Raw genomic sequence first — 17,177 nt, forward strand, 5'->3', positions numbered from 1 at the left:
CATGCACAGGTGCCCCATGGCACAGTGCAAAGAGCAGAGGCTTTGGAATCAGGGTTCCGGTCCTGGTCCTGCTCCTTCGTTTAGACAAACCCCTCCAAACCTCAGAGTCCTCAGTGGCCAAAGGGGGCATCACCTGCGGAGAGGACCCACCAAGTCACACTGTGGGGCAGGGATGGCACAGGACCAGCCACTCCAGCAGAGGAACTGTTTGTGGAACCCAGCAGGGAAAGAAATTTGAGTTTGAGAGCAGCAGCTTTGGCAGCTTAGAAATCATCTGGAGGCTTCCCGTGCACACGTCAAACCTCAAGCTCCAGGTAGCCCAGCCCTGGTTCTGTAAGCGGCCAGATAAGCCCACCTGGGCTCTTGGCAGCAGGCGAGGAGCTGGTGGCTCTGAAAACAGCACTGGCTGTGGCACCACAGGGGCCAAGAGGACTTTGTCACCTGGCTCCTGCTCTTTCTCCAGCCTCAGGACTCCCTCACCTCCTCCATCCATTCCCTTGCCTTCAGGAGTCCCACTATGGCCTGAGGAGCATCCTGCTCTCTGGCAAGGTTCTTGCTCCTGGTGGAACACCAGATTAGAGCAGGGGTGCCAGGAGCCCCTCAATATGCTGGTGGCTCCCTCCGGCCTCAGTCAGATTCCAGGAAGAGAACAGGGCAAGCCTGAAGCTGCGGGCTAGGCCTCACCATCCTGGGAAAATTCTGAGCCTCCCTCACAGCTCAGCACTCAGGCAGGCACCCAGCAAACCACAGCTGCGGTTTCCAGAGAGCCAGGCCTCCTACCGCAGGGACAGTAAGCTGAGAAGCACTGTAGCTATAAATGTGAAGTGGCGAACCGCGGGACACTGCCGCAACCCAGCAGCGGGCAGCAGCCTGCTCCCAGCCTCCCTGCAGGGCCAGCCCACCAAGCCTCAGACCTGCCCTGTCCACGGGGGTCTCTGGGCTCTGAGCAGAGCTGTTTTCTACACCCCACCCGGTGTTCTCCCATGGGGCCGCATGGAGGGGGTCCCAGAGACAGTGCAGGGAGAGGGGCAGGCAGGACCCTACATAGCATTTTCTCCACAGTCAATGGCACTGGTCTCCTCACAAGCATAGTCTTGTTTTCTGTTGACTTACGCAAGAAGAGGGAGGGGGGTCACATAATCATTTTGGTGCTTGGTGCTTCTAAAAGTCTTACTCCTTCCCTGGGTGGCACCAGGTCACAGCTACAGCCCCATCTGGAGGGTGCCTTGGGGTGGACCTGGGACTCATGTGGTCCTGGTGGGCATCCTCAGAAACACGGCAGAAAAGGAGAGCCTGGGGAGGAGCCGCAATGGCTGACATGAGCCCCCAGAAGCTCAGAAGGGTCATCGTGCCCATTTCACAGGCAAGGAACTACACCCAGCGAGGAGAGCCCGGAGCTCAGCTGTGCCTCCAGGTCTCCCAGACACTCCTGCACTGTGGACGGGGGTGGCCCATGTGGAAGAGTCAGGAAACAGAGGAAGGGAAGGAGAGCCTTTTCCCCCTCTGTCCTCTCAGAGCCTGCCAAGGAATGGTCTCTCCTCCAGCATCCTCCTTCACTGGACCGTGTAGGGAAAACATCGCAGGGTGAGGGGCCATCTGGTATGGCCCTTCCCGTTAGGCTGGGGAGCTGGCCAGGTAAGGTAAGGTCACCTCAGCCTGTGCGTCGCCAGCCCCCATGGGAGAACTCAAAGATGAGCATCAGCCCTCTTCTTAAAGGAAAGAGCCTAGAGCTGTTCCAAGGAGCCCCTTCCCAGAGCCTGACCCTTTGGGGTTGGCAACAGGAGTGAACAAAACAGACAAAAATCCCTGTCCTCATAGGGCTTACATTCTTACAGAGGTGGGAGAGACAGACCAAATTAAAAGTAAATTGCGTAGTATGTCAGAAGATGAAAAGTACAACAGAGAAAAGTCAAGGAGGCTTGTAGAGAGAGCGTGTGGAGCAGATGAGGGAGTTGTCATCTGAACTAGGCTGAGAAGGGACCACTGAGCAAAGATTGGAGCAGTGAGGGAGCAGGAGGAGACCCCGCATGCTCTAGACAGCAGGGGCCAGGGTTCTAGGTCAGAGTGAGTCAGTGGCTCTCAACCACGGGCAATTTTGCCCTCCAGGGGGCATTTGGCAATGTCTACAGATATTTTTGATTGTCACAGCTGGAGGGGGAGAGGGTTGCTATTGGCCTCTACTAAATATTAATAGAAGCTAAGATTCTGCTTGGTGTCCCACAGTGCATAGAACAGCCTCTTACAATAAAGAAGTATTCGGTCCAAAATGTCAATATTGCTGAAGTCAGGAAATCCTGGAGTGAGTGAGGGGAAGAGGAATAGGAGAGATAGCCAGGGAGATAAATGTCAACCCATTTTTTTTTTTTTTTGGAACTGAAGAAGCTGACTTAGAAATTCTTATGGAAAAATATGTGAAAATAACGAGGCAAAAATAATGAAAAAGAAGAATAAACAAAGTAGCCTCAGCAGATCTTCACATATATTATAAAAATCCCTATGACAGCTGAATGACTAATTTCTTAAATACATAAAGAATTCTTACAAATTAATAAAAAAAGAACTTTTAAAAAAAAAGAACTCTTGGGGCTGGGCACAGTGGCTCATGCCTGTAATCCCAGCACTTAAACCCAGCACGTAAACCTCGCTAAAACCAGGGAGGTGGAGGTTGCAGTGAGCCGAGATTGCACCACTGCACTTTAGCCTGGGCGACAGAGCATGAGGCACCGCATCTGGCCAGAAACTATTCTTACATAGGTGCACAAAGATGTATGTACAGATATGCTTATTACAGCATTAGCAATCCACTGGAAACAACCCAACGCCCATCAATAGGGGACTTGATTATTCTGTGACACATACTTACAATAGAAAACCTTGCAGCTTTTCACACCTGTAATCCCAGCACTTTGGGAGGCCGAGGCAGGCAGATCTCAAGGTCAGGAGATCGAGACCATCCTGGCTAACACGGTGAAACCCCATCTCTACTAAAAAATACAAAAAAATTAGCCAGGCATGGTGACGGGTGCCTGTAGTCCCAGCTACTTGGGAGGCTGAGGCAGAAGAATGGCGCGAACCCGGGAGGTGGAGCTTGCAGTGAGCTGAGATCGCGCCACTGCACTCCAGCCTGGGTGACAGAGTGAGACTCTGTCTCAAAAAAGAAAACTTTGCAGCTTTTAAAAAGACTGGGGCTCACTCTTAGGTATGTCGCAGGAGAAGTGAAAACATATGCTCACAAAAGAAACTTCTACAGAGATGTTTATAATGGCTTTATTTATAATAGCCCCAAATTGGAACAGCCCACGTGTCCAATGGGAGACTACACAAACTGTGGTATATTCGTACAAAGGAACACTATTTAGCAACAACAATAAAATGAACAGATATACAACAATAGGAATGAATTTCAGAAGTATTTCATTAAACAAAATAAATCAGACCCAAGAGTACTCCTGTATGATTCCATTTATAAGAAGTTCAACGGACACAACTCATCTATGGTGACAGAAATCAGAATGTGGTTGCCTGCAGGAAGTGTTACTTGAAGGGGCAGAGAGAACTTTGGGCAGGAGGCTTGTGGAATTTGGATATTTACAAGATGTAAGCATTTGTCAAAATCATTGGATGGTACACTTAAGATCTGTGCGGTTTTCTAAATTTAATCTCACCTCAATTTATTTATTTATTTATTTATTTATTTATTTATTTAGAAACGGAGTCTCACTCTGTGCAGTGGCGTGATCTCGGCTCACTGCAAGCTCCGCCTCCCGGGTTCACGCCATTCTCCTGCCTCAACCTCCTGAGTAGCTGGGACTACAGGCGCGCGCCACCGTGCCTGGCTAATTTTTTGTATTTTAGTAGAGATGGGAGTTTCACCATGTTGGCCAGGATGGTCTCAATCTCCTGACCTCGTGATCCACCTGCCTCAGCCTCCCAAAGTGCTGGGATTACAGGCGTGAGCCAGCGCGCTTGGCCTAATCTCACTTCAGTTTAAAACTAACATTAACTATTGAATAAAAACAATTAGCTAAACTTAGTATGTCCTGAAATAGAAAGATCTCCAAATAAATTCTTAATGGGTGGAGGGGGAGGTAGAATCAAGCACAGAAAATGTGTACAGTATGCTCCCATATGTAATACAGTTAATGGATATCTATTACATAATCTTTCTAGATTATATAATATTTCTAGAAGGATGTGTAAGAAACTGTTGACAGTGGTTCCCTTTTGGCGGGGATGGTTTGGGGACTAAAGGTCTGAAGTGAGAGGCAAACATCTCAATACCTTTTGTGCCACTGGAATTTCTTTTACGGTGTTCATATTAATTTTTTACTATAAAAAGTAGTTAAAAAATTTCTTGACCAGCTAACAGGGTGTTCTGAGATTCAACTTTAATATTTCTCTGCCCTTGATAGCAGGAAGCAGGGACACCACTGCCAGCCATGGGTGGCCTGTGGCTCTGCAGCTGGATGGGGGCATTTGTACAAGCAGGTCAGGGAAGCTGCTGGAAGATGCTCCTGGGGTAGGGAAGAGAGTACACGTGAGTCCTGGCTCAGGAAGCCAAGTGAGATAAACAGAATCTTGATTGCAGAGATTTCAGCCTGAAATGGCAAACTTCCGGTTGAGATGTAAAAGCCCATCCCGTGGTATGAAGGATTTATCTTGATAAAACTTGTGTGTGTGTGTGTGAATAGATTTTTAAAAAGTGTCTGGTAGGTTGGGACACAAAGGCTTTTCAGAGGCTGTGTGACTAGGGGGAGAAAGTATCTGGAAAAAGGGATTCTGGGCTAAGAATAGGACAGCCAGCTGTAGTTTGTTTGTTTGTTTGTTTTCAGACAGAGTCTCACTCTGTCGCCCAGGCTGGAGTACAGTGGTGTGATCTCGGCTCACTGCAACCTCCGCCTCCCAGGTTCAAGCAATTCTCTGCCTCAGCCTCCCGAGTATCTGGGATTACAGGCGCCCACCCCCGTGCCCGGCTAATATTTTTGTATTTTTAGTAGAGACGGGGTTTCATCATCTTGGCCAGGCTGTTCTTGAACTCCTGACCTCATGATCCACCTGTCTCAGCCTCCCAAGGTTTTGGGATTACAGGTGTGAGCCACCTCGCCCGGCCGCCAGCTGTAGTTTTTAACCAGACAATACAGCATTTGGACTTTGTTTCCACAGACAAGAATATGCCATTACAGATCTTACCCAAGAACATCCTGATTTGTTCATCTCAAGGATTGGGCTTTGTGCTAGTGAGCTGGTATCCTGCTTCGAACCCAGAGCAAAGAGATGTTTTGTTTATGTGCAAGAAATGGTGGGGAGGAAAGAAGACTTCACCTGTCCCAGGTAGACGCCAGATGGGGAGACCCCAGTCCTTCTCTAAGAAAGCTCTCAGCTGATGATGAACAGGGGAGGAGACCTGTGTCCTGCCCTCAGGAGCATCTCATTCAGAGATCAGAGGCTAAGGAGCCCAGGGACTTAATTTTGGAATGCAAAGAATCTTTGTGGAGCCATAAGTCACTGCCAAAAAAAATTAAGAGGGCAGTCCTGGTCAACATTGTGTGTTGAGCTAACCTCAAGCCCAGATGTCTGATCCAAGCACTAAGAAGAGAGAACTCAAAGGCCTAGGGTGGAGCCTCTTTACAAAATGTCAGAGGCAAGATATAGATCGGGGAAAGCCCTGAGATGGCCTTCGGCAAAGCCCCATAGGGAAACAGGCCGTGGGACCTTGGAACAGGCTCCAAGATGAGACAGCATGGGAGATCGGGATGGGGGGCTGCATCTGGCCCAAGCAGAGGGAGGGTCCACTGGGGTAAGAGGATCCGTGACTCTGGGGAAAGCCCTTAGAGACCCTCTGGTCCAGCGCCTTTGTGAAGGACACTGAGACCCAGAGTGCAGCATGACTGATTTGGTGTCTGATGTCAGGACTGAGCTCCGTCCATGGCTCAGACTCTAGCCTCCGAATCCACGGGACCCCCTGCAGAAGGCCTAACTGTCGGGAATTGGAGGCATTGTTCAAGCTCTTGACCAGAAAACCACGTACTCACTTCCTACCTAGCAACATGCTCCTACTGAATTCTGTGGAAAGAGGGCCTCTCAAGACTCATGGAGTGATCATACCAGACACTTATCATCGCCTACCCAACAGCTCCTCCCACCGTTTTTTCCTGCCAGAGCCCAGATTTTGTAGTGGGTGGAAATAGCTTAATTTGGGGAAACATAGGCTAATTCCCCAACCCCGAGAGATGAGTCTTAATTGGTCACAGTATTCCAATGGGACTCCAATCCCCCTTTGTGAATGATGGGTCTTAGGGTAGGCATGTGACCTACTTGTGGCCCATAAGACATAAAGGGAAGTCTGTATGGGGCTTCTGAGGAAGCTTTTACTTGCCTAGTAAAAGACAAAGATGCAGTTGACACTGTCATGCCCTCACTCCATCCACCTTTCTGCCTTGAAGGAAAGCAGCTGTGTATGTAGCCTGGGGGTCAAGCATGGGGGTAAAAGTGTGATGGCTTTAAGATGACAGAGTGGACTATGGAGCGCAAGTCCTTGGAGGCTGAAATGAGCTGTTGGGCCAATGCCAGCAACCATCTACCTGCAGACTTCCTGAAAAGTAAACATTAAATGACCTTCTGGTTTAAGCCACTGTTTGCTGGGCCTTCTCTTATTTGCCATCAAAAGCAAATAAGAGAGCATGTATGGCCAAGTTAAGTGTTCAGAATCACACATCGAGTTAGTGGCAGTTACCATTCCAACCCAGATCTTCCAACTCCTGCCCACTTCTCCTTCCGCTAGCCATGAAGGGCCTTGGCCTCATACGGCTTGTAGGGAAAGGTAAGTGGCCAAGAGCAAGTCATGCCAAGGGAAGATCTCTGAATACGGGTCCCTCTCTGTTGCCTCCCCTGAGATAGGCTCAGGACAGTGATCAATAAGACAGGGTGGTCCTTGCCCTAAGAAGCAAAGTGTTTGGTTGCTCCTAGAGTTGTTTAGGATTGGCCTCTGGTCAGCCTCTTCAGGTGGGAGCTCGGCACTCTGGAAGCCCTCCACCCAGCTTTTTGTCAGCCCTTAACCACTGGTGTCTGGAAGAGTCCTCCACCCACCCACCAGTTCCTCCCCCATTACCCCTGGCCATTCTACTCATCCTTCAATGCGTACCTTGGATGACCTTTATTGACCTTGCCTACTACCAACAGCTTGCACCTAATTGACTGCACTGACAAATCATGTATTTATCCATCATACTAACTGTATAGCCTGCTCTAGGTCAGCCATAATGCTGACACTAGACTCGGTGGGCAGTCAGAGCCCTCAGTCTGGTGGGGCAGGCCAGTCAACAGTAGTGGCACAGAGGGCAGTGATAGAGGGCTGGGGAGGAAGGAAGCCAGAAGTTGTACCTTGGTGGGGGGAGGTGGCAGCCTTTTCCCTACTTCCCTGCCCAACCAAACACTTTGCTTCTTAGGGTAAGGACCACCCTGTCTCATTGATCACTTGTCCTGTGCCTATCTCAGAGGAGGCAACAGACAGGGACTCATGTTTGGAGATCTTCCCTTGGCATGGACTTGCTCTTGGCCACTCACCTTTCCCTACAAGCCCCATAAGGCCAAAGCCCTTCATGGCTGGCAGAAGGAGCAGGGGGTATGGAGTTGGAAGCTCTTGGTTGGAAATGTAACTGCCAGTAACTTGAAGTGTGACTTTGGACACTTCCCTTGGCCTCTCTGAGCCTCACTTTTTTTTGAAAGACAAAGGAGGATAACACCTTGCTGTCTCACATGGTTGCTGCAAAGATCGAATGAGATAACTAGTGGATTCAACAGGGACAGGAAGGCCTGGCACCCAGCAGGTGGGCAGGGCGTAACCGTTCATTCATCCGCCTCCCTGGGCTCCCTACACTGCAGAAAACCAGAGACAAGTCAGCAGCACAGTGGAGCTTTCCGTGGGAGACAGAGCGTTTAATGAGAGCAAGAGCTGGACAGTGTGGTCAGGAATCGTCCCACCCAAGGAACCAGACACATACTCGGTCCTTGATGGGGTTTCCTGAGGCTCTCATACTTTCTCCTGCCCTGGAAAATGCCATCCAGGAGCTCATCTCTTTGCTACTGCCTCTCTTCCAGAGCAGCACAAGAAGGAAATAAAATGGACTTGTGGGGGAAAGAAGATGCTTGTCTCTCATGTCTGTCTCTTACAGGGGGGTTCTGAAGATTCCCACAGCCACTCTGGAGTTGTTGTTGCCCCACTTTGGGGTCTTTGTCTGAGTAACTTCAAGTAGATTGGCCCACGGGCAGGGGTTGTTTGCTGAGAGATCACCAAGCACTGCTCATTCTCCACGATCCTTTGTTGTCACCAGCCATGGCTGTGAAGGCCAGTCAACAAAGGGAAGATTTTCCCCAGAGGAGCTCAAACGCTGGCATGAAAGACTCTGAAGTGGCATAGCCAGTGGAAATTAACAACTGTGTCCACTCTGGGCCTCAGGTGAGGGAGGACCTAGATATCCACTGTGGCCCCCAGAGCGCCATCACTGCCCATACTTGGAGTGTGATCCTAGCTATCTGGGGATGGCAGGGGAAGCATCTCCCAGAAAAGATGACCTGCCTGGGAGAAAAGGGGGACCCCAGAGGATGCCAGCCAGGGCGTCTCGACAAATGTTGGCCCAGACAACAGGGGACCAAGGAGTTGAAGGAGGCTCACTGGAGAGGTGGGACAGGGGGCCAGTTGATTAAAACAGAACCAAGTGACGAAGGGAGTAGGTCGGCCTGTGGGGTGGGAAGCCAGGTGTCGTCCTGAAGTTGGCAACTCAGATTCCTCATCCTTTGGTGGTGGCCACACGAGGAGTTCCCAGAGGCTCCAGGAGGCTCTGATTCCCACTCTCACTCCAGCAGTGGGAGGTTGCTCAAGACCAGGCATTCCGTCCCTGGCTGGGATGTCCCTTCCAAAGTGACAGAGATGATCTGAGGTTGCTCAAGGTGAGCTGGAAGGGACATGGGCACTGGTAGGTGGTTGTCTTAGCTCTCAACCAGGGGATCTGATTCCCATTTAAACTACCTAGGACGAAGCGAGTAAAAACCAGAGCCCCATGTGGGGGATGCTTGAGGCAGAGCAGGTACAGCAGCCTGCATCCTGATCCCTCGGCTACCTGGCCTCCCTCACAGAGATAATGGCAAGGCTTGGGAAAGATGGGTCCAGCAGCCCATTGAGAGGTTCCCTTCATTTCTGAGCCTGCCCTCCGGCTGCCCATGACCAACTCTGCATCTGGGCTTGGAGGAAGAGTTGGCCCATTGGCTGGGTTTTGGTGGTGTGTGGACATCGTTGGGTCATTTTGGGGTGTGAACCCCAAAACTCTGTACAAGGTGTGCCAGAAGGTTCGGTAGTCCTGAGGAGGGTAAGGGCTGTGTGCATGGTCTTGTGGCTCTTCCTAAGTCTCAATATGTGTCACATTAGCCCAGTCAGGGAAATGATCCAAGTCAAATATGGCCCGTCCCCAGGTGTTGACAGCCAAAAACACACAGAAGACTCCAATTATGTTCATTATGACTCCTGTTTTCACCTGGAAAAGAGACAGTGTCAGAGTCAGCACCCTGAGGCCTGCTGCGAACTAGCGCTCTCAGAGAGGAGGACAAAGGGTCGGCTCACTGGGCCTCGATGTTCCTGTGCCATGCTCTGTTCCTGGCTGGGGTGTCCCGACCCCCAGGACAGTGCGACTTCATGTCCCCCAGGTATCCTCAGTGCTCAAGGCATCCCTGGGAAGTAGGCAGAACGGATGGGTTCTCTATGCCCACGAGCATTTGGAAAATGACCTCAGAGAGGTGGCAGGAGGCAACAGCTTAGGCCATTCAGGGAAACGGTGACAGAGTCCAGTGTGTGAGTCCAGGTTCATTGCTCATCCCAGTGCCTTAACCATCCTACAAGGACGTGCCAGCTTCCCCGTGGACCTCCTCAGGCTCTTTCTGATGCCTGCTCTGCAAGCTTCCCTCATGGTCACTAACCATTGCTTCACTAGCCTGTTGTAGATATTTTACTGGGGATTGGAGTCAAGTTTGCAGTCCATGGTTTCTGGGACCCACCCTTTTTATGAAAATGCTCCATGGAGTCCCTGAGAGACCCAGCAGAGGCTCTGAGATAACGAACACCCGATTGGTCCCAGGTACATTTCTGGCCTCCTGGGCTCACACACTTGCCCCTTTCCCAGCCCAGAGCTGCAAAGCTGCCCTTCTCCCAGCAAAGGTGACAGAGCCAACGAAGAGTTCTTCCTCTGACTATATTTGTTTCCAAGGCATCATCTACTCCCAAGCAGTGCTCTCTCTCTTCCTCTCCCTGCTTCTACCTCTTCAGACACCCCTAAGAATCTCTGTGACTGTCATTAGCATCCCCCTGCTGCCTAAGCCTGCCCTGCCTATCTTCGTGGTTCTTGCTAATTTGTCAAGTTCATCTTTGGCCACGTGAGTCCCTCAGCCCCACCTTCACCCCTTCCAAGGACTCCCCTGGTGCCTGCACAGGCTTTTCCAGGTGGGGGTCTATAACCCACCTCAGAGAAAGAACAGTGTGTGAGGCTTGAGATCATCTCAAAAAAAGAAGAAAAGCTGCATTATAAATGTCAACAATGGCTACAGGTCTGGATGTTCCGTGGTATTCCCAAGTCATATGACATCATTTTGAAACTCTGTGATTTGTAAATGGGGCATCCCTTATGACAACAGCATTATAGTCCAACGGGAGTAAATAAAAACAGCTGTGTTACCATGTCAGCAACCTTGAGGTGCCCGTAGGTGAACACGATGGCATTCGGAGGGGTGGCCACAGGCAACATGAAGGCAAAGGAGGCACTCAGGGTACAGGGCAGCATGACGTACAGCGGATTGAGGCCGATGGAGCGAGACTGTGGAAAAACAGCACTGCAACATCACCGTACAGAACACAGAAACTCTTGGGGACGTGACTCTGAAAAGGATTCTCTGAATGTGCCGGGAACGTTTGAACCTCTGTGCCTCTGTCTTGGTTCCTCTCCCTTTTGCCACGTCTCTGGCAGATAATTCAACCTACGGAACACTGAAGGCTGAGCTCAGAGGCTGCCTTCCCTGGAAGGCGTTACCCCCTCAATTCATTCAACATATATTTCTTGGGCACCTACCATGTGCCAGAGACCATGCTGAGTACTTAGACTGTGCTCAACCTTACAGTGCCACGTGCACATGTCTGTCTGTCCTGCCACAGACTGAGAGAGCCTAGAGGCCAGGGACCACATCTTCTCTCCTACATATAAATCTGTGGATGTGTGTGTTTTTATACATGCGTGGGGTCATTTTGCACATGGAATTTGGTAGCCATCTTTTAAATTCTACACTTTAAAATTTAGCCACATCTAACAGCACCTATCAGAGAGTAGGCACTCATTAAATATTTGTTGAGTGCATGAATGAATGATGTAACTCCTAAAATCTATCAAATCAATCATGTATCATTCAGATTTACATGCACATGAGGGCAGACACACGCAAACATGTTTGTTGCAACCATGTAACAGCAAAACGCAGGAAGCCAACTCAATGGTCACTAATAGCAGGATGGTTAAATAAAATATGATACATACAAATGATGGAATAGTATGAAGCTGTAAAGAATTGGATTTTTTGTGTGTGTGCTAATAAGGAAAGATCTCCAAGACAACCAAGGCTTCATGGTTAGATTTTTCAAAAATTAAGATGAATGGCTGGGCACAGTGGCTCACGCCTGTAATCCCAGCACTTTGGGAGGCCAAGGCAGGCAGAGGTCAGGAGTTCGAGACCAGCCTGACCAATGTGGTGAAACCCCGTCTCTACTAAAAATACAAAAAATCAGCCGGGCAAGGTGGCAGGCACCTGTAATCCCAGCTACTCGGGAGACTGAGGTAGGAGAATCTCTTGAACTCGGGACGTGGAAGTTGCAGTGAGCCGAGATCACACCATTGCACTCCAGCCTGGGTGACAAGAGTGAAACTCTGTCTCAAAAAAAAAAAAAAAATTAAGATGTGTAATGACTATAGAATGATACCCTTTGTTTAAAAAGAATGTGTGTGTGTGTGTGTGTGTGTGTGTGTGTGTGTGTGTGTGTGTATGTGTGTAAAATATCCAGAAAAATATTTGAGAAATTAACAGAGGTCATCTGTAGGGAGGAGGCTAGAGGATTAAGGTCTGTATACATCTTTGCATTATTAGACATTTTTAGCCATATACCATCTGCAATTTAAAAAAACTATACTATGAGCATGTTCCCATTTTATTATCTTTGAAACTGTGATTTTTAATGGCCTGACAGTGTTATATTATATGAATATACGATAATTTATTTCAGCAAACCCCCTGTTACTATGGATATATTTGTATAATAATTCTGTCATACATCAGCATAACATATGTTGGTAGCATCTCTGATTATTTTCTAAGATATATTCCCAGACATGAAATTGCTGAGTCAAGGGGTCTGAGCAGGTTTAATGTTATGGTGCCTGTTGGTAAACAGCCCTCTGAAAGGACTGCGCAAGTCCCACGCCCCCTGGGAATCACTGAGGGGTCCCAGGCAGGGGCCCAGCTCTTCCCTGGTGCCTCTCCCCCACCATCCTCATTTTCCTGGCTGTGGGTACCCCATGGTGTCTGCACCTCACACTCCTCTGCAGCACAGCTCAATGACCATCACCTTTTCCTTTCTCATAGGTGGGCATGAGACAGGAGTGTGATGGGCCTTAGAGGCAGCTGGGGAAATTTTACTTGGGGTTCCTGCTTCTAGAAAAGCTTGTTTTCAAAGAGCCCATTAGGGCTTGCATTTGCCTGGTTAGGACCCTCGGTGCTCCCAGTTAGGTCTGGAGATGACAAAGCCAGGTCCTGTGCTAGGAGAGAGGAAGCATCACCACCACATGCCAAGCATCAAAAGGTGCTCCTCCTACTGTGCGTCTGTTTGGACAGTCTGCTTAGGAGAAGAGGAGACAGGCCACTTTGCTATTTTGAACACTTTCACCTCCTTGCTATTTTTAACACTTTCATCTTCACTTGGAAGAGAAAAAAACCACTTAGGTTTGCTTTTTATACATGCAGACGCCCAGGCAGCCGAATGGAAATTCACCACCTTCAATCTTGTGTTGAGGCCCTCTGTAAATCTGTCTCCCAATTCCAGAATGATGACAGCCTCTCCCATGCTCATTGTGCAGTCTACAGAGGCTTTTCATAGCCCTCATCTTGCTTGGCCATCAGCATAGCTCTCGGAAGAAAGAACTGAAGGGCCATGTTTAGAGATCCCACATCTTGAACTCGGGTCTTCTGACTGTGAGACCAGGGATCTTTCCATACTACCCTGAAGCTGGACGTCTTTGCCACGGATGACAGAAGGAAATGCAAAAAACAAAAAACAAAAAAAACCATAGCCACTGATTTTCCTATAAGCTCTGCTTTCTTGTCAATCCCAACTCAAAAACATGCTTGTCCATAGAACAGAATGCTTTAGCCTGGCACTCAGCAGCTTTTCCCACAACCAACAGCTGCCTCTCTCAACTCCCCGGGATCCCTTATCCCTGTGCTCACCAAGCAAGGCTTCCAGGAGTCCTCAGTCATGTGCACCATTGCCTTTACTTGCGCTGCTCCATCTTCCCAGAATTCTCTCTCCTCTCCTACCTACTCCCAAGTCCCCACTCCTCCAAGACCTCTTCCTGGGGTTTCCAGCCAGTGGTGCTCCTGGTCTGCAGTCCTCCTGCACACCTGTGCTACATGCTCAGAGACCACGGCACTGGCCTGCTCCTCCTTAGCCCAAGTCCTGTCTCCCCAGCTTGAAAAATAATCCAATTAGATTTATAAAATAAACTTGAGCACTTGGTCCATGGCTGGTGCTTTGGTCAGCACGAGGGGTACAAAGAGGAGTAGCAAAGCAGCGGAGGCCTTAGGGACAGAGGCATCCAGGGTCCACAAATCCACGTCACAGCCAGACCCGGGTCTCCAAAGCCTGGTATGACTCTGGCCTGCATATCGCTGCCTCATCAGGGACCCACAACATGGCCATGTGTTCCTGTGAAATGGAAGGGCTCCTCCCCACCATCAGGTTACTTACCATGGAGGCAAAGATGGGCAGGAACAAGGTGGTGGTGGCCACGTTGCTTGTGCACTCAGTGAACACGGCAACGAGCAAGGACAAGATCAAGGTGATGGCTGCCGGGGGCACTGCATGCAAGGGCTCCATCTGCTTCCCCATCCACACGGACAGCCCCGAGGCCTGGGAAGCACCAGGAGGGCAGTCATCTCATGGCTCCCAGCTTGCAGTTCCTTCAGGGCCAGAGCAAGCTTGGCCCATCCTCCCCTCCCGACCCTCTCTCTCTGCACCTCATAGGTGACCCAGTGGGTAACTTCTAAAAAAAGATATTGCCCTCAACCTCTCCCTGTTTGCCTCATCCATTCCCACCATTTTCATCCCCATCCTCATTCTGCTGTCTCCTAAATCTGTATTTCCAGCCAGCTGGACTACTACGTGGATTTACATACCCATATGCCTTCTGGAAATGTCCACCCAGATGTCCCAAGAGCACAATAGACTCAACATGCTCCACCCTGCATTCATCCTCCATAGCCCAGAATCTGCTTCTCTCTCTGGGCCTCCCAGTTTGGTGAATGGACTCACCATCCACCAGCCATCCAGCCCAGTAGGCTGGGAGTCATGCTGCTGGTCTCTGTTCCCCTCCTTCCTTACACCCAGTCAGTCACCAAGTCACCCAAATGTCTCACATCCGTCTCCTCCTCTTCAGTCCTCCATAGTTTTGGAAGCTCAGGAGAATGGTTTCGACCAGAAATTGAGGGTTTAGATTTAGGGCTTTGGGCTGAGAAGAAATTGTCCAGGGAGAGAATGAAGTGTAAAAAGAGGAGAGGCCAAGGATAGAGCCTGGGCAGACACTCCTATTTCAGGGAGAACAGAGGAGAAGTCAGCAAAGAAGGCTGAGCAGGAATAGTCCGAGTCCGAAGTAAAGACGGAGACTGTGCTGAACTGGGGGCTAGAGGAGAAGAGAATGTCCACAGAGTCCAAAGTTCTGAGCCTGAGTAAGATGAAGGCTGCAGAGTCTCAGCTAGTTCTCCTCCAAGCCCTGCCCATCCCAGGCCCCTACTCCAGACATCAGAGTGATTTCCTCACGTGCAGATCTGACCAACTCACCCCCTGGCCTCAGTCCTTCAGTGGCTGTCTACTGCCTTCATGATCAAGTCCACACCCCCCTATCTTGGGGCCCTCTGAGAAGTGGCTTCTAGTAGCCTCACCAGCCTCATCTTCTACTTCTCCTCAACTAAATACCTCACATTTTTCCCTTGCTCATATGCTACTTCCTGAAATGCCCTTTCACATATGTGCCCCTCCCTAGTCTGTGAAGTCTGTCATGAACAGGGACCATATCTCAATCTCCTCTGTAATCTCTGTGCCTGGCCTAACACTAGGGACATAATAGGACTGTTGGATGGATGGATGGATGGATGGATGGATGGATGGATGGATAGATGGGTGGATGGATGGATGGTTGAATGGATGGATGGATAGGTAGATGGGTGGATGGATGGATGGATGGATGGATGGATGGATGGATGGATGGGTGGATGGATGGATGGATGGATGGATGGATGGATGGATGGATGGATGGATGAAGACATGAATAGATGCATGGATGATAGACGGAGAGGTGACTAGATGGATGGATTTGTTCACCCCCGCAAAAACTTAGCACCCACTAGGCACCAGGCTATGTCCTAGATATTGAAAAAACAGCAATAACTAGACCAAGTCTGTCTATTACACTCCTGGATAGCTGGGTGGGTAGATGGTTGAAGGACAGCAGCAGAAAGCTAGCTCATCCCTCCCTCTGGCTCATTTCTTCCCCAGGAGGGAAAGAGGGAGGTAAAGAAAGTTATATTTTTGTGTGTTTTCTAACATGTTCCTCTCCTCCTATGCTGCTACATACTTAGCCAAAGAAAAATTTTGAAGTAGCTACCATGTTAAGTAGCCAGTAGAAGGACCAAAGGTAGTAGTAAACAATATTGACAAGGACTGGAAAGAAAGGTTTCCCTCAGACAAATCAAAGCAGAGATTATTGTGATCAAGCCCCAGAGGGTACCTGACAGTGTCCTCTGCCTCTCTTGGCTAACCACGGTCACTCATTCACTCATTCCTGCAATTGCTCAAAGGTTACTTTCTGTCTTCCAGGCCCTATGTGTGGTGTAGAGTTCCTAGATGACGAGACAGAGTCCATGTCCTCAAGGAATGTGCGGTTATACAAAGGATGCAGGCACAGAAACCCACAAGCCCAGGGATGGAAGGGTGGAGAAATGCCACCCTCTTGACGAAGAAGAGGGCTCTGGGCAGCCTGTGGCTGGAGAAGTTACCTCGGATCCTTTAGCCAGAGCAAATCCGCCCCCTAGTAGCAGCACGATGCCCCAGGGCACTTTCTCCTGGGTTACCTTCCAATCCAGCAGAGGAGGGGGAAAAAATGGAGTTTTCCTTTCTGGGAAGAAAAATGAACACACAGACACACACACACACACACACACGCACACACACACACACCCCAGAGCAGCATTAGAAGACAAAAGAAATCTAATCAGGGGGGAATAAAGCCAGTAAGGACAATGAGGTACCATCTCCTACCTATAAATTAGCTAAAGTTTACAATAATATACACATTGCTGGTGAGGATATGGTCAAACTATTACACACACTGCCAAAAGCATCATAAATCGGTACGACCTTTTTGAAAAGCAATTTGGCCATACATTTTAAGGGCCATTAAGACTTTATATTCTATCACCCCAGCAATATTACTCCTAGAAGTTTATCCTAAAGAAAAAATACCCTCAAAGGAAAAGCTATATGCAAGAAAACATTAATTTATGGAAATAAAAAATTCAAAACAGCCAAAATGTTCTACAACAGGAGAATGATTACAACTCCTCAATGCAACATAGTGCCATTATTAGAGAAAATATATTTGAAGACTGTAGCAATAGTGGGAAATGTTTATAGTGTAATATCAATCAAAAGTGGAAGAAGAAACAACAAAGAAATAGGATTCAAACTGTGTGTGTGTTGATTATGAGGTAATACACAGGTACATTAGCAAAGACTGGGAGGAAGAGAGAAAACAAAAAATTGCTGAATGGAAGTCAGTGTTATGGAAAATTTGAAACATTTTCTGTTCCTGTTGTAATATAAA

The 17,177-nt window shown here is 49.0% G+C and overlaps 1 protein-coding gene across 2 annotated transcripts in view; it reads right to left on the minus strand.

Moving 5' to 3' along the window:
- Positions 1-7,914: 7,914 nt before the first annotated feature.
- SLC13A5 (solute carrier family 13 member 5) overlaps positions 7,915-17,177 on the minus strand; it is a 29,389-nt gene continuing 20,126 nt past the window's right edge. For both annotated transcript variants that reach the window (XM_054458388.2, XM_063655360.1), the window contains exons 9-12: positions 16,351-16,469; positions 14,048-14,209; positions 10,719-10,856; positions 7,915-9,527 (exon numbers count right to left, since the gene is read on the minus strand). In XM_054458388.2, coding sequence (XP_054314363.1) covers positions 9,396-9,527; positions 10,719-10,856; positions 14,048-14,209; positions 16,351-16,469 — 551 coding nt within the window. In that variant the 3' untranslated portion in view covers positions 7,915-9,395. The remainder of the gene's footprint in view (positions 9,528-10,718; positions 10,857-14,047; positions 14,210-16,350; positions 16,470-17,177) is intronic.

This window comes from Pongo pygmaeus, chromosome 19 (assembly GCF_028885625.2).
Source record: "Pongo pygmaeus isolate AG05252 chromosome 19, NHGRI_mPonPyg2-v2.0_pri, whole genome shotgun sequence".
NCBI lineage: Eukaryota > Metazoa > Chordata > Mammalia > Primates > Hominidae > Pongo > Pongo pygmaeus.